At 43.5% G+C, this 24,645-nt stretch overlaps 1 protein-coding gene across 1 annotated transcript; it reads right to left on the bottom strand.

Annotated features, from left to right (window-relative positions):
• Positions 1-3,368: 3,368 nt before the first annotated feature.
• On the bottom strand, positions 3,369-24,471 carry LOC145357514 (dehydrogenase/reductase SDR family member 13-like). The gene is made up of 5 exons (XM_080210935.1): positions 24,215-24,471; positions 23,818-23,936; positions 20,982-21,105; positions 10,678-10,989; positions 3,369-5,850 (listed from the first exon to the last, which is right to left on the bottom strand). The coding sequence occupies exons 1-5, from the start codon at positions 24,339-24,341 to the stop codon at positions 5,588-5,590; spliced, it is 945 nt and encodes a 314-aa protein (XP_080067061.1). The 5' UTR covers positions 24,342-24,471; the 3' UTR covers positions 3,369-5,587.
• Between the last annotated feature and the right edge of the window lie 174 nt (positions 24,472-24,645).

The following is a 24,645-nucleotide window of genomic DNA, read 5'->3' as shown; positions in this document are numbered from 1 at the left end:
GGTTTCCTCCCACACTCCAAAGATGTGCTTGATTGGCTATACTAAAATTGCCCCTTAGTGTCCCGAGGTGTGCAGGTTAGAGTGATGAGTGGGTAAAATATGTGGAGATAAGGGAGGGGCGGGGTGGAATTATGGTCGGTACAGACTCGATGGGTCGAATGACCTCTTTCTGTATTGTAGGGTTTCTCTGAAGTGGAAATTCCTCTAGGAGGAGGGGGAAACAGATCGACATTCATTTCCCCCCCGCACCCCCATTCACCTCTCCACCAGCAACCCGCTGCTGACATTGATGCCGGGGACTACTACCTGCCTGCCGCCCGGCCGGCCGGGATGATGTGCCGCCGCTGGCCGGAGAGATGGAACCCAGACTTCCTCACCGGTGCCCGGCGGATAACCTTCCGGGCGACGGCCGTTGCTATGAGAAACAGCGTCCCTCAACAAAGGGTGCCAGATAGGTTAACGTTCCCTCCACTTTGGTACCGGATCGAGGGGAAGTCAAGTCCAGTTTAATACCCGGATTGGATGACACTATTGTCCTCCCCTCCCAATCAGAAAGTAGCTCCATGCGCCTGCGCAGTATCAGCAAGCAGGTTCAGGTCACTCTAGGCAGCATCAACAATCTCAATGTACTTTTCCCTAACCCTGTTTAATTTCATACTCCTTTCAATTCCCTTAATAGTTTGAAAAAGCTCAAATTTTCTCATTAAATTTAAAATATTATCCAATTTTAGAACTAAATCCAATTCAATCCACTTAAGTTCCTTCAACTGAAAGTTAAACTCAATTAAAGCTGAAAATTTTAGTATCAGCAAAGTCAGTATTCCTGCAAAACACACCGGTCATTTTACTTTGGTACCACATACAATTTTGGTTGTCTTGTCTGAAAAAGTTTAGTTTATTGGTGTCACAAGTAGGCTTATATTAACATTGCAATGAAGTTACTGTAAAAATCCCCTAGTCACCAACCCCGGCACCTGTTCGGGTACACTGAGGGAGAATTTAGCATAGCCAATGCACCTAACCAGCACGTCTTTTGGACTGTGGGAGGAAACCTATGCAGATGTGGGGAGAATGTGCAGACTGCATAGACCCAAGCTGGGAATCGGACCCAGGTCCCTACCTCTGTGAGGCAGCTGTGCTAACTATTGTGTTACCGTGCTTGTGTGTTGCTTCCTGATTTTGTCCTCTGATTTTTTCCTCCCTTGTTGAGGCACACACAAGTAGCAAACCCATGGTACCTTCAGGTAAGTGGTCACGATTCAGCTGGGAACCTCAACAGTCCCGTTGGACTATTTTGCTCTAATTGTCCCTCAGCACATGTGCCTTTTCCAAATAAGGTCACTCAGTAGCTGTTTTCTCTCATCCAGGGAAGATTCAAAGAATCCTACAGCACAAAAGGAGGTCCACTGTACCTGCTCTGGATCTTCAAAAGAGTTGTTACTCTTGCAGCTCCACTTTCTTCCATAATGCTGCAAGTTAGTTATCTTCAAATACCTGTCCCGTTGCCTTTTAAAAATTCCTTTGGAATGTGTGTAGCCCTTTTAAGTAATGCATTCCCGATCACCACAACATTGACAACTTGCCTTTAACAAAAGGTTCCACCCAAGTCATAGTGTTTGCAACAGAAATGTTAACACTGAGGCCCAGAAATAGATATCAGGATAGGTGATCAATATATTGGTATAAGAGGAAGATTTTTCAGAGCATCTTGAAGGAGGAGTGAAAGGTGAAGAGGAGGCAGAGGGGTTTAGGGAAGGAATCCTAGAAATGGAGCCAAGTTAACTTGAAACAGCTATCATTAATGGAATGATTAAAATGATTGGGATGGCAGAGTTGGAGGCTTCATAGAATAATAGAATCTCTACAGTGCAGAATGAGGCTTTTTGCCCCATCGGGTCTGCACTGACCACAAGATCACCCAGGTCCTATCGCTGTAACCCCACATATTTACCCTGTTAATCCCCCTGACACTAAGGGGCAATTTAGCATAGCCAATCAATGTAACAAGCACATCTTTGGACCGTGGGTGAAAACCAGAACACCTGGAGGAAACCCATGCAAACTCCACACAGACAATAACCCGAGGCCAGAATTGAACCCGGGTCCCTTGAACTGTGAGGCAGCAATGCTAACCACTGTGCCACTTGTACAGCAACTGGTGGCTCCAGGGATGGGGAAGGGATAGAGAAACCAAGGATAAGAATTTTAAAATTGAGGTGTGCTTAAACTGGGATCTGTACAGTTTAACAAGCACAAGGGTGATGGATTTTGGTGCAAGTTAGGAGACGGCAGCAGAGGTTTGGCTGAGCTCAAGCTTATGTAGGGTGGACAACGGGTGTTGGCCAGACGTGTTGAAATTGTCAAGTCTCAAGGTAACGAGGACATGGATGAGGTTATGAGTGATAGGTGAACTGTGGGAGAGACTCAGTCAGGTAACATTAGAGAGATGTTTTGGTGATGGATTGACTGTGTGGTCAGAAACTTTATCTAGGGTCAAATACAACACTAAGATGGCAGACATCCTGACTGTTTCAGGCAGTTGCCACAGAGGACAGTTAAATAACAGATGCCTGTTCATCTAAACCATACATCTGAGAACTGAGGGAGAACTTAGCATTGCCAACACACCTAAGCAGCATGTCTTTCGGATTGTGGGAGAAATCCTAGCACCTGGTGGAAACCCACACAGACACGGGGAGAATGTGCAGACTCCGTATAGACAGTGATTCAAAGCTGGGAATCAAACCTGGGTCACTGGCATTGTGATGCAGCAGTATTAGTCACTGTGCCATCATGTCACTCCCAGGATTAAATCCAATTAAAGCTGAAAAGTTTAGTATCAGCAAGTTCAGCATTTCTGCAAAACAAGCAGCTCATGTTCCTTTGGCACTGCATAGACGTATTTAAGTCCCAGTGCGGTGTACAATTTTGATCACCTTATCTGAAAAAGGATATAATAATGATAACAGTTCAAAGCTCCACACTTGACTTATTACTGGGATGAAGGGCTTACCTGGTGAAGAAATGTTGAATAGGTACCTATTGGAGTTTAGCAGATCAAGAAGTGATCTTATTGAAGGATACATTACCCTTAGGGAAATTAATAGGGTGGATACTGGGAGGACATGTTCTCTTGTGGGGGAGGCTAGAACCAGGGGACACAGTTTCTCTTAAGGGGTCATTAGGTTGCAGTTCTCTCTCCCTGAAACCAATGGGGGCGGGGAGCAGACAGAAAAGTTGGCCACAATCAAATCAGCCATGATCTTACTGAATAGTGGAGCAAGTTTGATGGGCTAAATGGCCTATTTCTGCTCTTAAATCTTATACTTCTATATACATTTAGCTGACGATTTGAAACAGATCACAGGTTCGTGAGAAATCAGGTATTTATTTCAGAAAACAATGTTTTAAAACCTCAGCGTATTTTAACTCACAGCCCTCGGTGCAGATAAAGATGTACCTACAATAAAGTTAGAATTACTTAGACTCATTATTTGGAATTTTTAAAAACTGGAAGACATGATTTATAACATCAGTTTCTCTGAAACAATCAGGAAAGTACATTTTCTTGAAGCACTAATAACAATTAGAAATCTCTATAGTAGTCTAAAATGGGCATATTAACAACTGTACTGAAATGAAATATTAGACAGTGAATCATAGAATCCCTACAGTGCAGAAGAGGCAATCGGCCCACCTAGTCAACACTGATTCTCTGACAGAGTATCTTGCCCTCTCCCCTGTCCTATCCCTGTAATCCCATACATTTACCATGGCTAATTCATCTAAACTACACATCTTGGGACTGTGGGAGGAAACTGGAGCACCTGGAGGAAATCCAAACAGACACGGGGAGAATGTGCAAACTCCACACAGTCACCCAAGGCTGGAACCAAACCGGGGTCTCTGGAACTATGAGGCAGCAGTGCCAACGACCGTGCTGTGAAGGAATACAATGGATAGTATGTCAGTGGCCCCAGTATTTTCTTTTTTTTTGTCGGCCTATCAATCTTTATTTTACTTCCTTTGGTCTGGGCCCGTAAAATTTCTCAGAAAACGAGCTTCCATGAAAATTCTCCTAGATGATTGCAACACTGGAGACAAACATGAGTCTCAACTGCTTTTCTGTGCACTCGATGATTACACTGGTGCTGCAGGTGCACTTTGCCCACAATGGACTGGAGAGGTGAGGGGGGAATAAAACAATAATGAATTCATCCTTTGTCACTATGCAGCAACTTTGCAGAAAAGTGGCAAATGGGGTTACAGAATGTGAACTGAATTGGACATGGTATCTGTACTGATTCTTACGCTTACAAGAGTCACACTGCATTAGTGAAGAAAAACTGCAGAAAGCTGCAACACAGAGAGACTTGGGGGTACTTGTGCATAAAACATAGAAAGCTAGCCCTCAGTGCAGCAGGAATCAGGAAGGCTATTGGAATGTTGGCCCTTATTTCAAAGGGGTTGGAGTATTAGAGTAGGAAGTCTCGCTGTGACCACATCTGGAGTATTGAGTCTTGTTTTGGTCCCCTATTTAAGGAAAGATATTATTCATTGGAGGCAGTTCAGAAAAAGTTCATTAGGATAATCCCCAGTGTGGAGAGAGCAAAGTTAAGCAGGTTGGGACCTGTTGGAACTCATTGGAATTTAGAAGAATGAGAAGTAATCTCATTGAAACATATATGATTCTTACGGAGCTAATAGGATAAATGCTAAGATGGTGTTTGCCCTCATGACAGTCTAGGACCAGAGGGCATAGTCTCAGAATAAAGGGTGCCAATTTAAGGATGAGATGAGGAGGAATTTCTTCTCCCGGTCTTATATTGGCACCCTTTTATTCTGAGACTATGCCCTCTGGTGCTAGGATTGAGTGTCTTTGGAACTGTTTGCTACAGCGAAGTGTGGAGGCAGAGTCCTTGTGTATATTTAAGGCTGAGATAGATAGATTCTTGATCAGTAAAGGATTTAAGTGTTATTGGTCAGGACAGGAAAGTGGACATGAGAAATGTCAGATCAGCCATGTTCCTACTGAATGGTGGAATAGGCTTGAGGGGCCAAATGACTACTCCTGTTTCTATTTCTTATGGTCTTATGATTCATCCGTGTGTAAGTGCTCCAATAGTCTCATTGATTGCTGTGAAACTTGTGAAAAGTGGAGTAGAAAGTAAAATAACTCAATATTCCTCTATTACTCACTTGAATTAAGAGTTGAAGAAATGTGATTAATTATTATTTTTGGAACATGTTCATAGTTTATAGCATTTACTAAAGAGTTAGTCTAAAATTTATTTTTCTACCTGTCTACTGTCACAGTTTATAGTTCTTAATCTGAAGAGAACTGAATATCTAAGAGTACCTTGAATTCAGAATAGTGTGAATAGAGACTGTCCCTCAAAATTAGTTTTCCTCTTAACAGGTCCTTTTAGTTCTCATGCTAATCGACATTTTAGAAGCCCCGAAAGGAAGTGAGAAAGGAAAAGCTCTGCTGTAGACATGCACAAGATGATTTCACATACAAATTGGTCCAAATACTCCCAGCTCTTTACAAATAAGCTGTCACTTCCAACACAACTTTCCTCACTAGTTAACTACTGAGTCCAACCATCCTCTCGCTCACTTCCCAGAGCTTTCTGGCCACTGCATCATCTCGTGCATGAGGCAGGACCTCCTGAACCTTGCAGTCAGCGAAGTATCTACCACTGAATTTCTCAATGCCTTCTTGCACAGCGCAGTAGATGGAGGTCTGAGCCCCATCAACCGGGCTTCGAAAGAAAAGGGCAGCGATAGGGACGCAAAATACTTTCATCCACCATTTCATAGAGCGGAAAATTTCAGTGTTCACAACGCCTGTAAGAGGGAAAGAGAGAAAAAAAAGTTTATCAAACACATGTTTTGTCATGAAAATATTTAACTTGTAAATCAAGAAATGTGCAAAAAATAATTTTCATATAAACTCTTCAGCCTTTTATAAGTTCTCAAGCAAGTTTCTGAAATCTCCGGACTTGAGTGTCCAGCTTGCGGGTTACTTAAACCTATATTCACGCGCGTGAGGAACTTGATTGGAAAATTATTCCTATTTTGTCTTCTTCTAGGAAAAGAAAAATCTGATTTGTTTTATTTGGTTTACCACTGTTAACAGATAAATTAATTCAAAATTCAAAAATCCCACAAATCCAAAAAGCTAAATATAAGGTTTTGCATGATTTCCTTGTATTAGAAATGGTATCTTCCAAATCACTTCTCACCTGACTGTGGGTGCTGGTTTGCCCGTAGAACAATTGCACATTTTTAAAACCATTTTACCTGCATTTTCACATCATCCATTTTGTTTCCAGTGTTTGTGCCTGTCAGCACAGAGTTCCACTGGAAAAGTCTAAAGCCACTCCAGTACAGCACAACGTCCAGGAACAAAAATTTAGTCACCATGGATTTGCTGAAATAATACCGAATGAGAATTTATCCTGTGATAAATTAGTGGCTGAATGCACCATTAACAGGAAACCAGACTCAGATTTGTGATCTGCAGTCTTTGATCAATGAACTGAACACAAACAATTGCAGCAGTTTACAACTGGCTTGAGAAGACCGTTGCATTTGGCCTTGCATATGACAACTGCCTGAAACAGTGCACATGACAACTGCCTGAAACAGTCAGGATGTTTGCAATCTTAGTGTCGTATTTGACCCTAGATAAGGCTTCTGAAAACACAGTTAATCCAAGACATACCTACTTCCACCTCTCTAATGTTACCTGACTGAACCTCCACCATAATTCATCTATTGCTCATAACCTCATCCACATCCTTGATTTGATTTGTTATCACATGTATTAACACACAGTGAAAAGTATTGTTTCTTGCACGCTATACAGACAAACATACCATTCATAGAGAAGGAAACAAGAGTGCAGAATATAGTGTTACAGTCATAGCTAGGGTGTAAAGAAAGATAAAATTAATGCAAGTCCATTCAGAAGTCCGACAGCAACAGGGAAGAAGCTGTTGGTCATGGTTGGTATGTGACCTCAGACTTTTATATCTTTTTCCCGAACGAAGAAGGTGGAAGACGGAGTGTCTGGGGTGCGTGGGGTCCTTAATTACACTGGCTGCTTTGCCAACGCAGCGGGAAGTGTAGACAGAGTCAATGGATGGGAGGCTGGTTTATGTGATGAATTGGGCTACATTCATGACCTTTTGTAGTTCCTTGCGGTCTTGGGCAGAGCAGGAGCCATACTAAGCTGTGATACAACCAGAAAGAATGCTTTCCACGGTGTAAAAGTTGGTGAGAGTCGTACCTGACATGTTGTATTTCCTTAGTCTTCTGAGAAAGTAGAGGCGTTGGTGGGCTTTCTTAACTATAGTGTCATGGGGGGACCAGGATAGGTTGTTGGTGATCTGGACACCTAAAAACTTGAACCTCTCGACCCTTTCTACTTCGTCTCCATTGATGTAGACAGGGGCATGTTTTTCTTTACGCTTTCCGAAGTCGATGACAATTTCCTTTGTTTTGTTGACATTGAGGGAGAGATTATTGTTGCTGCACCAGTTCGCCAGATTCTCTCACTCCTGTACTCTGTCTCACCATTATTCAAGATCCGATTCACTACTGTGATGTCATCAGCAAACCTGAAAATTGAATTGAAGAGGAATTTGGCTGCACAGTCGTAGGTGTATAAGTAGTAGGCGGCTTAGATCACAGGTGTTGTTGTTATGGTCTGTGAGTTAGGAAGTTCAGGATCCAGTCGCAGAGGGAGGTGCTGAGGCCCAGGCCACGGAGTTTGGAGATGAGTTCTGTGGGAATAAGCGTGTTGAAGGCTGAGCTGTAGTCAATAAATAGGAGTCTGACATAGGTGTCCTTGTTATCCAGGTGTTCCAGGGTCGAGTGCAGGGCCAGGGAAATGGCATCTGCTGTGGACCTGTGTGGCAGTAGGCAAACTAGTGGATCCAGGTTGTCCGGAAGGTGGGGAATTGATTCATCCCATGACTAAACTTTTGAAGCACTTCATAATGATGGATGTCTGAGCCACTGGCTGATAGTCATTAAGGCACGCTGCTTGGTTTTTCTGAGGTACCAAGATGATGGTCTTCTTCTCAAAGCAGCTGGGGAGCTCAGATTATTGTAAAGATGTCTGTGAATACTTTCGCCAGCCGATCCCTTGTTACCTTGAGACTTGACAATTTCAACACATGTCTGGCCAACTCCCATTTTTCACCCTACATAAGCTTGAGCTCATCCAAACCTCTGCTGCCGTGTCCTAACTTGCAACAAGATCCATCACCCTTGTGCTCAATAAACTATACTGGATTCCAGTTAAGCACACCTTAATTTTAAAATTCTCACCCTTGGTTTCGCATTCCCTTCCCCACGCCTGGAGCCTCCACTCGCACTACAAGTGGCAACAGTGCTGCAGCTCCAGGGACGCGGGTTCAATTCCGGTCTTGGGTGACTTTCTGTGTGGAGTTTGGACATTCTCCCCCTGTCTGCGTGGGTTTCCTCCAGGTGCTCTGGTTTCCTTCCACAGTCCAAAGATGTGCAGATTAGGTTGATTGCCCATGCTAAATTGACCCTCAGCGTCAGAGGGAACTAACAGGGTAAATAAGTGGACCTGGGTGGTATTGTGGTCAGTACAGCCTTGATGGGCCAAATTGCCTCATTCTGCACTATAGGGATTCTATAATTCTATGAAGGCTTCAAGATCCACCTATCCTTCAGTTCTGCCATCCCAGTCATATTAATCATTCCATCAATAGTAGTTGTTCCAAGTTATCTTCGCTCTAAGCTTCTGGGATTCCTTCCCTAAACCCCTCTGCCTCCTCTCCACCTTTCACTCCTCCTTCAAGATGCTCTGAAAAATCTTCCTCTTATACTAAGATACTGGCCACCTGTCCTGATATCTCTTTCTGGGGCTCAGTGTTAACATTTCTGTTGCTAACACTATGACTTGGGTGGAACCTTTTGTTAGGTTAATGGCAAGTTGTCGATGTTTTGGTGATCTGGAATGCATAACTTGAAAAGTTCACACATTCAGATTCCAAAGGAATTTTTAAAAGGCAACGGGACAGGTATTTGAAGATAACTAACTTGCAGCGTTCTGGAAGAAAGTGGAGCTGCAAGAGTAACAGCTCTTTTGAAGATCCAGAGCAGGTACAGTGGATGTCCTTTTGTGCTGTAGGATTCTATGAATCTTCCCTGGATGAGAGAAAACAGCTACTGAGTGACCTTATTTGGAAAAGGCACATGTGCTGAGGGACAATTAGGGCAAAATAGTCCAACAGGACTGTTGAGGTTCCCGGACGAATCGTGACCACTTACCAGGGTTTTGCTACTTGTGGGTGCCTCAACAAGGGAGGAAAAATCAGAGGAGAAAATTAGGAAGCAACACACAAGCACAGTAACACAATGGTTAGCACAGCTGCCTCAGAGGCAGGGACCTGGGTTTGAATCCCGACTTGTGTCTATTCGGAGTCTGCACCTTCTCCCCATGTCTAAGTGGGTTTCCTCCAGGTACTCCAGTTTCCTCCCAGTCCAAAAGACATGCATTGACCATGCTAAATTCTCCCTCAGTGTACCCGAACAGGCGCGGAAGTATGGCGACTAGGGGATTTTCACAGTAACTTCATTACAGTGTTAATGTAAGCCTACTTGTGACACCAATAAATAAACTTTAAAACTTAAAACAATAAATGGTAAACAGAAATGGTGATTTTTTTTGTTGTTTCAAAATTACTTATGCTTTAGTCTCAAAAATGAGGTCACCCACCCGCGCAGGAAGAACACACAACACAGGCCCGTGGAAGCAGAATCAGCCCAATATGCAACGGGCCGCCACCACCCCCTACGATTCCCTGGCAATTTACTCTATTTTTTAAACTTACAGTTCCATTAACCTGCATGCAAGTCACCATCTCTGACTGGTGGATAGATGGAGGATAGCTGTTTTCACCACCCCACCCAAATCTGTAGCTCCCTGTTCACTGATGCCTGTGGACAATGCAAGATGTTCGAGGTTTTTTCCATGCTTTTCCTAACTACTGGAAATTATCTTTAAAAGATGAAACGGTGAAGAGCTGTAGTGACCTGCACTATATACACATACATACGTACAGGGAAGGCGATGGCCTAGTGGTGTTATCGTTAGACTATTAATCTAGAAACTCCGCTAATGTTCTGGGGATCTGAGTTCGAATCCCGCAACAACAGATGCTGGAATTTGAATTCAATAAAAAAAATCTACGATTAAAATCTGTTGATGTCGATGAAACCATTGTCGATTGGCGGAAAACCCATCTGGTTCACTAATGTCCCTTTAGGGAAGGAAATCTGCTGTCCCTACCTGGTCTGGCCCACATGTGACTCCAAAGCCACAGCAATGTGGTTGACTCTCAACTGCCCTCCAAGAGCAACTAGGGATGTGATATATACACAGGCCAGCCCAGCGATGTCTGTGTCCCACAAATTAGTAAAAAACACAGTTTGAAAACAAAATGGTGGCCTTCCAATGTTGACCAATGCTTTTCTCTTTTGGTTGTTCAAGCTTGGGGGGGTGGGGGGGGCGGTGTGCAGTGTGTGAGAAAGAGAGAGAGAATTCTCCCAGACAATGGAACAAGAACTATCCTATTTCTATGATCACATAGAAGTGCCTAAAATACATGCGTTAACCAATTCTCTGCTCACCTGGATGAACAGAATAGCAGGTGACATTAGTACCGTCCAGACAATTAGCAAGCTCCCTTACAAACAGTATGTTGCTCAGCTTGCTGCAGCTGTAGATCAGCACGTGCTGGCAGCAGCCTACAGTGGGAGGATTCAAGTTGCTGAAATCTATTTTGGCAAAACGGTACATTGTGGAAGCCACGGTGACAATGCGGCTTGGGGCGCTCAGCTTCAGTCGGTCCAGCAGAAGGCGAGTGAGGAGAAAGTGGCCCAAGTGGTTTACTCCCCAAGTCAAGTTGAATCCATCAGCTGTCTTGCCAGATATCCCACAACCTGCAGGATAAAAAAAAGTCACATTATTCTTCAATCAGCTTTAAGCAAAGGTGCTGGAGACATCATGTTTTTGGAATAAATTAAAGCAAGCCCCTGCAAATCTGTTCTGTCAAAACCCCATCACGTTACATGATACATTTCCTCCATGGCGCCATCAGGGCACATTGCTGCTGAATATTTGCAGTACGTTATTTAATCCAAGATTCAATCCAAGCATAATCTTTTAAAGAAGCAGAAGCAAAAGCCAATGAATTTATTTCTACGAACATTTGTAGAACATGCATGGGGCAGTACAGTGGTTAGCACTGCTGCCTCACAGTGCCAGCGACCTAGGTTTGATTCCCGTCTTGGCTCACTGTCTGTGTGGAGTTTACATATTCTCCCCGTGTCTGCTTGAGTGTCCTCTGGGTGCTTCGATTTCTTCCCACAGTCCAAAGATGTGTGCGGGTCAGGTTGATTTTCCATGCTAAGTTGCCACTTAGTGCCAGGGGGACTAGCTGGTGCAAGGCATGGGGTTATGGGCTAGGGCCTGGGCGGAACTGTGGTCAGTGCAGACTCAATGGCCTGCTTCTGCACTGTAGGATTCTATGATTCTATGCAATGGATTCCTTCCAAGAGTGGGAAATGTTTTTGTTGACTCTGTTGATTGTGAAACCTTATGGAATTCATCCAGGATGAATCTGGCAATGAGGAGGAACTTCCTTGACTTTTCTTGCTTAATTCTTGCCTTCAGCAACCCCATCAAAAACATATAAATTATTTCCTCAGATTCACTGCTCTTTGTGCAACAGCAATGCTGTGTTTGCTTGCACAACATTTCCCACTCTTGGAAGGAATCCATTTCATGGAATCCTACAGTGCAGAAGAAGGTCATTCGGCCCATTGAGTCTGCACTGACCACAATCTCACCCAGGCACTATCCCATAGCCCCATGCCTTTGCACTAGCTAGTACCCCGGCACTAAGCGGCAATTTAGCATGGAAAATCAACCTAACCCGCACGTCTTTGGACTCTAGGAGGAAACCCATGCAGACATGGGAAAAACCACAAACTCCACAGAGACAGTGACCCAAGACAGAAATCAAACCTGGGGCGTTGGCGCTTGAAGCAGCAGTGCTAACCACTGTGCTGCCCCATGCATGTTTTATACATGTTCATATAAATAAATTCATTGGCTTTTGCTTTTATTTCTTTAAAAGATTATGCTTGGATTGAATCTTGGATTAAATAATGTACTGTAAGTATTCAGCAGCAATGTGCCCTGATGGCTCAGTGGGGGAAATGCACCATGTAACGTGATGGGATTTTGATAGTAACTTCACCGCAGTGTTAATGTAAGCCTACTTGGGACACTAATAAGTAAACTTTAAAACTTAATCAGCAAAAATCTGGAGTCCCATGTACGATTCTTAGACTGTCATTTAGCTGATCTCAGGCAGGGAAAAAGCAGAGATATTACAATTGGCCTGAGTCTCTCTCAGATACCACTGAAAGGGTGAAAGTATAAATTGAAGTTCTTGATGGAAAGAGTATGTGTCTGGCAAGATCAGGATTACACTCATCTGTTATGCTTGCCGTGGTTAAATATCCTGCCCTCAACCACCTTCTATGGTCACAAAGTGGAACAGCTACTCGACTGAGGCAACAAAGAGTTGCTGGTGCCCTGTGTACTGTACCCAGAAAGAACTCATTCAGAGAGGGTAAATAATGAAGAAGTAATACAGAACGATGCACGAGCAAAAGGAAATGATCAAGAAAATGCCAATTTCTGGTATGCCAATTCAATTGACCATTGCCGTTTAACTGGATCTTAAAACTTGCCTTGAGCCATTAATTCCTTGATAGATAATTCCAGACATTCCTCACCCATTTAAGCAAATAAATATTTTCTAAGATGTGTTCTTAATGTACTTTGCCCTTCAATTTAAACTTTTGTCTCTGGTCTGCTGGCCTGACTGAGAAAAATGATATCCATCTTAGCTGTGCTATTTAATACTTCTCAATGAAATGGCCTCTAAACTATTCCTCAAACTGCCAAGAGTTCTGCTCTTGTTATACACAGCTTATCCCCTTCACACTTTCTTCTTGTTCTTTTCTGTTTCCTTTCTAATGCATTTATGTCTTTTTTTGAGAGTACGACAACCTGGTTTGCACAGTATTCCAAATGAGGTCTGACTTGTGTGCTGGTAAAGCCTCATCATAACCTCTGTACGCTTATGTCCATATAGCGCACAAGAAACAACAATATACTCCATTCCTCTATATGTAACTGCAGAGTATATGCTTTTCCACATTGTCTCGGTATTGAAAGTGAGATGCTCATTATCACTTCCCCGTTTCAAAGTCCCCTAATGGTAATCGTATTCCGTTTCACATCCCAATGTTGCTCATTCTTACTTCCGGTCTGCTGTATTGTCTATGAATTTGCCAATACTAAATGCAATTTGCTGTTCAACCACCCAAAGTGAATATTGACTCTATTGACTCTGTCTACACTTCCTGCTGCCTCGGAAAAGCAGCCAGCCACGCAGCCCAGACATACTTTCTTCCAAAAGTTGCAGTTACGTACCAACCAACTCAAGAACAGCTTCTTCCTTGCTGCCATCAGACATTTGAATGAACCTACCTCACACTAAGTTGATCTTTCTCTACACCCTAGCAATGACTGTAACACTATATTCTGCACCCTCTCCTTTCATCCTCTCCTATGTACTTTATGAATGATATACTTTGTCTGTATATTGCGCAAGAAACAACACTTTTTACTGTAACCCGATACATGTGACAATAACAAATCAAACAGACCAGCATTCTTTTGTCACACCGAGACTGTGCCTCCTACCCGTGCTGCTCTCCGAGTGTCAGTACTAAATTTAACAAGTTCCTGCATTCAGCAAGTGCAATAATTAATTATAAATTCTGAGTTAAATGATTTAATAAGTGAACCAAATAATATGTTTTGACGGCATTATTTAAGGCAAGAATGCTTGCAAGGAAAGTGAGGGGAGTTCACTGAACCCTCCCAGCTCCGCTATAGATATCACCACTCAGCAAATATGCTCCCCTCACCCCTCCTATAACACCTTGCACAAGTTCCATTTTGGATTTGCTTAAATCCTGTTTCCTATCCAACCCTACGTTCTATTCTGGATTCCTACAAATGTTGATTTATAAGTAAAAGGAGCAGAATTGGTAGTTGTTCTTTCTCATGTATAGCATTTCACAAGATTTATTATTAAGTGCTGTTCGGGGAAGAGGATATTACAACAGAAGTCTACGTTAGTCATTAATTGCTCCCTATCGCTGGACAAGAGGGTGCTGGATTTTTTTTTCCTAATTGCATGATCTATTCACCACTAGAATAGAGCAGTGATTTCCACTCTTTGGCTCATCTCCATACTAAAAGAATTTTTGAGGCACATCTCCTACTTTCTCTGACTTCTCTTACATGGAACTTCATTTTTAACTTTTCCCTGTCCCCCACCTCCTGTTTTTTTTTAAAACTGTCCCTGTCTCTCTCACTTCTCTTTCTTTGTGCCCTTTGAGTTTCCCCTTTCCTGCAGCTGCCTGGCACCATGGTCTTTTGCTCTATGTCCCGCTGGTCACGCACATGGGCCTGACCAACATACTAACGAAAAAATCAAAATCGTTCATGCGCAGCTCTGTCCCAGCTAGCAATTCTGGGAGGCCCAAAACTTGTCAGGTCTTGCAGGTGCCAACCACAGAAGACAAAAGTTAGTTTTACTTTAAAAACATGAATGTGAAATCATTTTGGATGTTTTAGTTTTTCATTCATCACTTTCTCTGAAAATAACACGTCATGGTTCACCTAGTTTTTTTTTACATAGACAGTTTTATGTAATTGACTTAAGTAAAATACCAGGTTCGGAGAGTTATACCTTGTCTCTTGCTACAGGAAGGCCAAATAAGGAAAGCTCCTATATATATATATACATAAAAAACACACAATCAGTTTGAAAGGATTACAATTCATTTTAAAATCACCAAACTCGAGAAACCCAGTTGCACTGCTGTGAAAAAAATAGCTCACTTTCCACAATTCTGATACCAACCTTTGTTATTAATAAAAGCATTGGATGCTTGCAAGCAGTACACTTACGTTAGCAAATGACAAATCTAACGAACTTAAAAACACAATTAGTGGGTGGCCTTCACATCACTGCAAACCACCGGACAGCACATATTATGCAATGGTTCATTTTTATACTCTGGCCTAGCTGTTGCTAGTTTCTGACAAACTGGGACATGCCCTAACCAATAATTTTCCCCTATTAAGCAAAATATTTGTAATCTCCTTCCAATTGCGTACCATTCCACTGGGCGAACAATGACGTTATTTTCAGAGGAAGTGATGAATGAAAAATGATATTTTTATGTGGTGTAATTAATTATCAACATACCATGCAAAGATCAGCTTTGAACTTGTGAAGCTGTTTGTTTGGAATGAGATCGTCTTTCATTTGGCAGTAGAACACTAACCCTTTGCGTTATGAAGGGAAGTTAACAATATGAAGGATCGTTTGGACTCAAAACATTAACTCTGTTTCTCTCTCCACGCATGCTGCTAGATCTGCTGAGTATATCCAGCATTTACTCTACCTAAGTTTATTTATTAGTATCACAAGTAGGCCTACATTAACACTGCAATGAAGTTACTGTGAAAATCCCCTCGTCGCCACACTCTGGGGCTTGTTTCGGGTACACTGAGGGAGAATTTAGCATGGCCAATGCACCTAACCAGCAAGTCTTTTGGACTGTGGGAGGAAACTGAAGCACTTGGAGGAAACCCACGGAGACATGGGGAGAATGTGCAGTCTCCACACAGATAGAGACCCAAGCCGCGAATCGAACACGGGTTTCTGGCGCTGTGAGGCAGCAGTGCTAACCACTGTGCCACCATGCAGAGTTTATCCAACATTTTCTGTTTATTCAGAAGGGACTATTTCTATTTTCCTGCATGTTTGAAAATAGGTATAATATTGAAAGTAAACAAGTATAAAAATATTGAACTGTTACACTTTCAAATATCAATTAATCAATATCACAGGGCACTGGGACTGAAGACCATGTGTACTTTTCAAATTAAAAGTCTGGAGATTATCTAAGCTAGGCAGACAGACATTATCTGTTTTAAGATCATCCATTCACTGTCCTTAAGCTTATATCACCATTTCCATATTTATGCTGGAAATTGTATACACAATTTATCTCGCTGTAACAAATGCCGATGCTCACACTGCAGTGCCCCCACTTGGCTGAGATTTTAATTACATCTTGAGATGTTTACATAAAGTTTCCATTATAACTATGGTCAGTTTTTTATATTATGTAAATAAGTAAAATACTTAGTCTCTTGCTTTAGGAAAAGCAAAATAAGGAAATCTCCAAATACAATAAAAAGCACAGTCCATTTCAAAGGATTATGGTTCATTTTAAAATCACCAAAGTCGAGAAACCCAGCTTCTCTGCTGTGAAAAAAATAGTCAGCTCACTTTCCAAATTCTGATACAAACCCCACACCTTGTTATTAATAAAAGCACTTGGATGTTTGCAAACTACACTTCACTTACGTTAGCAAATAACGACTTCCACAAACTTAAAAGCTTCAAGCTTGAAACCTTCTCTTAGCCCCCTCCATTAATTCTCTAAACCAATTTTACCAACCTTTTGAATTCTTTCCCATCACTATAAACTGCAGCAGGCGACGGTGCAGAGGGACCTCGGGGTCCTTGTGCATGAGTTGCAAAAACCCAGCTTGCAAGTGCAGCAGGTGGTCAGGAAGGCGAATGGGATGCTGGCCTTCATAGCGAAGGGGATTGAATATAAAAGTAGGGAGGTCTTGCTGCAGCTGTATAGGGCATTGGTGAGGCCGCAACTGGAGTACTGTGTGCAGTTTTGGGTGCCGCACCTGCGCAAAGATATTTTGGCCTTGGAGGGAGTGCAGAGGAGGTTTACTAGGCTGATACCGGAGTTGAGGGGGTTGAGCTATGAGGAGAGGCTGAATAAACTGGGCTTGTACTCGTTAGAGTTTAGAAGAATGAGAGGAGATCTCATTGAAACGTATAAAATGATGAATGGGATGGATAGGATAGAGGTGGAAAGACTCTTCCCGCTCAAAAAAGACAATAGGACTAGGGGGCACAGCCTCAAGATAAAAGGGGGGCGGTTTAGAACGGAGTTGAGGAGGAACTTCTTCACTCAAAGGGTGGTGAATCTCTGGAATTCTCTGCCCATTGAAGTGGTGGAGGCTGCCTCGCTAAATATTTTTAAGACGCGGGTTGATGGGTTTTTGATAGGAGAGGGGATTAAGGGTTATGGGGAGAGGGCGGGAAAGTGGAACTGAGCAGCGACAGATCAGCCATGATCTTACTGAATGGCGGGGCAGGCTCGAAGGGCTGGATGGCCTACTCCTGCTCCTATTTCTTATGTTCTTATGTTCTATGGGTGGCATAGTGGTACATTGGCTAGCGCTGCTTCCTCACTGCGCCAGGTAGCCTGGGTCCATTCCTGCCTCGGGTGACTGTATGGAGTTTGCACATTCTCCGCGTGTCTGTGTGGGTTTCTCCTGGGTGCTCCAGTTTCTCCCACAGTCCAAAGAAGTGCGCGTTAGGTTGATTGGCTGTGCTAAATTGGCCCCGAGTAACAGGGGGGTTAGCAGGGTAAATACATGGGGTTACGGGTACAGGGCCTGGATGGGATTGATGTCAGTGCAGGCTTGATGGGCCGAACAGCCTCCTTCTGCACAGTAGGGATTCTCCCATCTTGTTCATAATTGGCTGAAAACCAATTGCCAGTCAAGACATGAAAATTTAACCCTGATTTTTGGACTTTTTTGCCAGATGAATTGATAAATTCTCTCATCAGTAATTCTGATACAGCCACTGTGCTCTGGTGATTTAACTTGGCGCTCTTCAGGGTTCAAAGGAAACAAAATCCACGATAAATATACTCAACTTTTATTATTTGTGATCCTATTTTCAACATTCTATATAAAAAAAACTTGCATTTATATTTGGCCTCTTTCAAGGCCGCTAAATGTCCCAAAGCATTTTACAGCCAATGAACTATTCCCCAAGTGTAATAATCATGAGAAATGTGGCAATCAGTTTGTGCACAACAGACTCCCACTTACAGTAATGTGATAATAATATGTTTTTGTAAGGTTCCATGAGGGATAAATATTGGCCAGGACACCAGGGTGAACTCCACTGATCTTAGAATCCCTACAGTGTAGAAGGAGGCCATTTGGCCCACCAAGCCTGCACCAACAACAATCCCAGCCAGGTTCTATCCCCATAACCCCATGCGTTTACCCATGCCAGTCCCCTGACATTAAGGGGCAACTTAGCATGGCCTACACATCTTTCAGACTGTGGCAGGGAACTGCAATATTCCCTCATCACTGCACTGGAGAGTCAGCCAAAGTTTCTGTGTTCAAGCCCATTTGAACTTACTACCTTGTGACTCAAGGGTTGAGAGCGCTACCAACTGTGTCATGACTGACACTCAAAATTAACACTGAATTGTCACTTTTTTTTTTTCGAGACATTAATACTTTTTCACATCAGATGTCCGAGCCAGGCCATTTCAGAATACGTATGATGCATCGTCACAGTAATATACAATCTCATATGAGAGAAGGCGGCATTGTCAGAGATGCTGTCTTTTGGACAGCAGGTTATCCTGAAGTCCTGTGTTAGTAAGTGCTGCATCCTAACCGTTGTCTGGATTGAGGAGCTAATGCTGAATTAACAATTAGATTTATGGTGACTATATTTTACTTGAGGGGGTGGGGACAATAAGCTGTTTGTCAGATGGTTAGCTTGTGAATCAGATTAATGGCACTAACATGGGATTTGATCCTCTTTTAGGCTCAAGCAGACTCAGGGCCAGCCTCCATGCCCTACGTGCAGATAAAAGAAAAACACATTTTGCCACGGTTCAGCAAATAATTACCAAGGACCTGTCTTCAGGCAGAGAGCTCAAGAAAGAAATATTAAGTTTAGTTTAAATTTAAATTTATTTATCAGTGTCACAAATTGGCTTACATTAACGCTGCAATGTAATTCCTGTGAAAATCCCCTTGTCGTCACACTCCTGTTCAGGGACACTGAGGGAGAACTTAGCTTGGTCAATGCACCCAACCAGCACGTCTTTCATACTGCGGGAAGAAACCGAACACCCAGAGGAACATGCAGACTCCACACAGACAGTGACCCAAGTTGGGAACTGAACCCGGGTCTCTGGCGCTGTGAGGCAGCAGTGCTAACCACTGTACTGCCCCTATTTATGAGCCCTGGTTCTGATGCCAACCCTTCGCCACAACGTGTCAATGTTTCTTCAACCTCTTCATAATTTTAAAGACCTCTATTAGGTTACCCTGATAGAATTAGCTTTTCTACCACAAAAAACGCAACTTGTTCAATCTTAACTGGCAGTTATAATCCCACAGTTGGGTTTGATGATGGATTGCCCATCTTGGAAATTATTCATCTGGAGCACACAATGCTTTTTCTATGAAACCTGAAAGGACTGTGTGTCAATGTGCTGCCCCAAAAGTTATCTGAGACATTTCTGGTATTGCCAGGCCTGTTTCAAAATAGTTAAGAGAGCTGTACAAAAGAAATGTGACAAAAACGGACTATTTCGCCCTACATGTCTTCGCCGCAAACCTCCTCCCACCCCGCATGACCTTCTTATCCTTTCTCCATCATGTGCTTATCTTGTGAACACAAACACACACACACACACTTTACAGAGCACTTCCTCCAACAAACACTGAAGAAAATCGTATCTCTCACTCCAGACATCATGAGGCTCCTTTTGTAAACTACAGCCTCCAGTCTGTGTCCGTCACTGAGGAACAGGCGCAAAAACAAAACCCACTGCATGGAAATAAATGGAAAATGCAACATCTGATCAGACTCCAGCCAACATAAGCTGACTGAACAGCTCAGGAAATAACACAACTGAGCTCCAGTGGTGTGGTGGACTAGATCACTGGAGTAGGAATCCTGAGGCCCAGGGCAATGCTCTGGGTTTGAATCCTACCATGGCAGATGGTGAAATTTGAATTTAATGAATCAAATTCAATATAAAATCTAAGGGTGGGAGGAGGTTTTCCAGCATAGACGTGATGGGTAAAATAGCCTGTCTCTGTCACATAATGTTTGTACAGCTCTCTATTAAGTATTCTGAATAAGAAGTCTCACAACACCGGGTTAAAGTCCAACAGGTTTATTTGGTAGCACAAGCCACAAGCTTTTGAAGCACTGCTCCTTCATGAGGGTTCTTCTCACCCACTCTGAAAGCGTGTGGCTTGTGCTACCAAATAAACCTATTGAACTTTAACCTGGTGTTGTGAGACTTCTTACTGTGCTTACCCCAGTCCAACGCCAGCATCTCCACATCGTAACTATTCTGAAACAGGCCTGGCAATACCAGAAGAGTCTCTGATAACTTTTGGGGCAGCACATAGACACGTGGTCCTTTCAGGCTTCATAGAAAAAGCACCGTGTACTCCAGATGTATAATTTCAAGGGTCATCAAACCCAACAGAGGGGTTATAACTGTCAGTAAAGATTGAACAGGTGGGGGCTTTTTGTTCTAGGAAAGCAAGTTCTGACAAGGTCTTTAAAATTATGAAGAAATTGAAAAAACACTGACATTTTGTGGTGAGGGGCTGGCATCAGAACCAGGGTTCATTGATAGGGGCAGCACAGTGGTACAGTTCCACTGTTGTAAAAAAAAATCTATCTGGTTCCCTAACGAAGGAAATCTGCCATCTTCATCTAACCCACAGCAATGTGGTTGACTTTGATATGACCCATGAACAAGTAAACGGAAAGCAAGCTAACTACTGATTTTTAGCTCCCCGTCCTATTGTAATCATTTGAAACTGTTTCCCAACACAACGAGATGACCGCTCCCAAGTTTACACGCTGGTTGTAACAGAATGTTTAAATTCTTGCCTGCATTATTGATCAGCACGTGCAGCTGGGGTTCTGATTTCAGGAAATTCTCTGCAAAAGCTCTCACTGATTTAAGACTTGCAAGATCCAGTTGCATAAAGATCACTTGGTTGTTGCCAGTCTTCTGTGGATGACAGATAAATACACGCATTAAAGCATCCTGCAGATTACTAGCAAACAGTACTAACAAAAAGAAAATTTTCAAATGGCAGTGTTATTTGCAGCTCACAAGTGAGTTTGGGAGAAACTTTGGGTGGCACGATGGCGCAGCGATTAGCGCTGCTGCTTCACGGCACCAGGGACCCAGGCTAGATTCCGGCCTTGGGTCACCGTTTGTGTGGAGTTTGCACATTCTCCCCGGGTCTGTGTGGGTTCCCTCCCCCAAACATGTGCAGGTTAGATTGACTGGCCATGCTAAATTGCCCCTTACTATCAGGGGGATTAGCAGGGTAAATGCGTGGGGTTGAGGGTTGAGGGCCTGGGTGGGATCGCTGTCAGTGCAGGCTCGATGGGCTGAATGGTCTCCTTCTGCACTGTAGAGATTCTACGATTTAGAAATTGCTGTTTCACATTTCTTAGTAATGGGCTTTAAAACATGGTTAACAAGCAAGCTGAATACTTTTAAGCAAAGCTTATTCTATGTTTATAATTATTTTTGTTCTCGTCCCCTCCCCTGGCAGTACTGAATTACTGTTCAATGGGTGCGCCACCACATTTCTTACCCAGGATGCCATTCTTCACACTTAAGATGGCAGAGATTTGGAACTCTTTCCCACAAACGGCAGTTGATGCTAGATCAGTTGCTCATTTTAAATCTGAGATAGATTTTTTTTGTTCAGCAAAGGTTTTAAGGGATATGGACTAAAGGCAGGTATGTGGAGTTGAGCAACAGATCAGCCATGATCTTACTGAATGACAGATCAGGCTTGATGAACTGAATGGCACTCACTTCTGAACCAGAGGTTTGTGGGTTCAAATCCGATTCCAGGGTCTTGAGCACTTCATCTATATAATGACACTTCAGTGCAGTACTGAGGGAATGCTGCATTGCCACAGGTACCATCTTTCAATCAGTTGTTAAACTGAGGCCCATCTGCCCTCTGCTGCGAACTAGTTGGTTAAAGAGTTGGAGGAGTGGCAGTAGTTATCTTATAAGGAAAGATTGAACAAGCTGGGCCGTTGGAGGTTAGAAGAATGAGAAGTGATATTACGAAACATACAAGATCCTGAGGAGATTTGGCACGCTGAACGCTGATAAGCTTCATAGAATCTTTACCATGTGGAAGAACATAAGAATTAGGAGCAAGAGTAGGCCATTTGGCCCCTCAAGCCTGCTTTGCCATTCAATTAAAAATAATGGGTCTCCTCTCCCAATTAAGATGGAGATGAGAATTTTTTTCTCATAGAATAGGATCCCTATAGTGCAGAAGGAGGCCATTTGGCTCATCGAGTCTGAACTGGCCACAAACCCACCCAGGCCCTATTCCCATAACCCCATGCATTTACCCCAGTTAGTCCCCCTGGCACTAAGGGTCAATTTAACATGGCCAATGCACCTAACCAGCACATCTTTGAACTGTAGGAGGAAACCAGAGCACCCAGAGAAAACCCACGTCGACACAGGGAGAACATACAAACTAACAGAAACAGTCACCCAAGGTCAGAATTAGTGCTGTGAGGCACCAATGCTAACTACTGTACCACCATGCCACCTCTTAGAGGGCCATGAGTCTTTGGAACTCTCTTCCCTGAAAAGCGCTGGAGGCAAGATCGTTGAATATCTTCAAGGCCCAGTTAGATACATATTTAATTGTTACGGGAGTCTGGAGGGTAGACAGGAAATTGGAATTGGCCACAATCAGGTCAGCCACGCTTTTACTGAATAGTGGAGCAGCCTTGAGGGGGTGAATGGCCTACTACTGTTCCTAATTCTTATGTTCTTATACTTATCCCTCACCCAACACTGGAATCATTGGTAGTTTGTGGGACTTTGCTGTACAAAATTGGCTGCAGTCTTTCCTACATTGCAAGTTTGGAGTTTGCACAATCTCCCCGTGTCTACATGGGTTTCCACCGGGCGCTCTGGTTTCTTTCCACAGTCAAAAGGCGTGCGGGTTAGGTTGATTGGCAATGTTAAATTGCCTCTTAGTATCCCAAGATGTGTAATGGGGATTAGCGAAGTAAATGTGTGGGGTTATGGGAATAGGGCTTGGGTAAAATGCCTTGTCAGAGAGTGGGTACTGACTCGATGGGCAGAAAGGCCTCCTTCTGCACTGTACGGATTTTATGATTGCAAGTGAGTGCACAACTACAGCACTCAAAAGGGCTGCAAAGCTCCAGGGGGAGAGTCATCCAGAGCTGGGAGAAGGTGGGAGGTAAAGGCAACCCCTTCCCGGGGAAAGTTGGAAGGCAAGAGAGCATGAGGAAGCATTCAGGGTGAAGAGGAGAATATGGAGCAAAATACTGCGGATGCTGGAATCTGAATCAAAAACAGAAAAAGTACTGGAAAATCTCAGCAGGTCCAGCATCTGTGGAGAAAAAATAGAGCCAACGTTTCGAGTCTGGAGGATCTTGGTCAGAGCTGGTTTCAGACTCGAAACGTTGGCTTTATTCTCTGTCCACAGATGCTGTCAGATCTGTTGAGATTTTCCAGCATTTTCTGTCGTCGTTGAAGAAGGGAAGCATGCCCAGGCTTCGGCTGAAACATAACCAAACTCACTCAAAGCAAGTTGCAATGCAAAAATTAACATATAACGGAGGGTGAAAGGGTTGCACTGGAGGGATTGCACAGGCAAGCGACTGTTCAATAGTAAGTGTTCGAAGGCACAGCCATCACCTTCCTGATGTCGAAGACAGCCGCTTCTGCTCGCTCCTTGTTCCTGCAAGCCAGGATGACTCGGGCTCCTCTGCGGGCCATATCCACAGCGGTCTCCTTACCGATCCCCGTGTTTCCACCTGAGAGACACACACACACACACACACACACAAATACAACATTACAGTGAGTGCGGCAACTGCGTTAAACAAATCAGGCTGGTGCGATGAAGTGCGCCGGGAGACACCTGATACATTTCAGCGACTGAAAAAAAAAGAGAAAGTTTGACTGAACGCAGAGTGCGAGGATTACAGGTCTGTTTTTGTAACTTCTCTCCCCGCGGGGCCCCCGAGAAGCCTGGCGTTCATTCACTGGAAGCAAAAGGCGACGGGAGAAGCAGAAGGCGAGGCGATCATACCTGTGACTATCACCGTCTTGCCCCGCAGGCAAGTGTCGCTCCTGCAGCGAGCCCCTTTCAGGAAATTGTAGTAAGTCAGAATGTACAAGGCCACCAGAATGGCAGCGGCCACTATGTAGGAAACCATCGGCTCCACGGCTTGTGAGAACACAAGAGAGAGAAAACCGCTCGCACGTCCTGTTCAGCGGGCTCCCCCTTCTCACATTACACTGCCAGTCCGCTGTGGAGGGATTTTACCCGCTGAAATCCGAACCACCGACTGGCTGGCTCACCCTCTGATGTCAATGATTCTGGTTGTGTAATTGAAATGACTGCCCTCTTCAGGTTGCTGCTGAAGACTTGCGTTTCCACCAGTCAACCGTGGAGGAAAAAAAAAGAACACGCTGGACATAATTACGTTTCTAGCATTTATTTTGGCACACTTTTGTTTG

The sequence above is a fragment of the Carcharhinus amblyrhynchos genome, chromosome 23, assembly GCF_965287045.1.
Source record: "Carcharhinus amblyrhynchos chromosome 23, sCarAmb.v2.hapA, whole genome shotgun sequence".
NCBI lineage: Eukaryota > Metazoa > Chordata > Chondrichthyes > Carcharhiniformes > Carcharhinidae > Carcharhinus > Carcharhinus amblyrhynchos.
The sequence above is the reverse complement of the archived record's forward strand: the minus strand, read 5'-3'. Positions and strand labels throughout refer to the sequence as shown.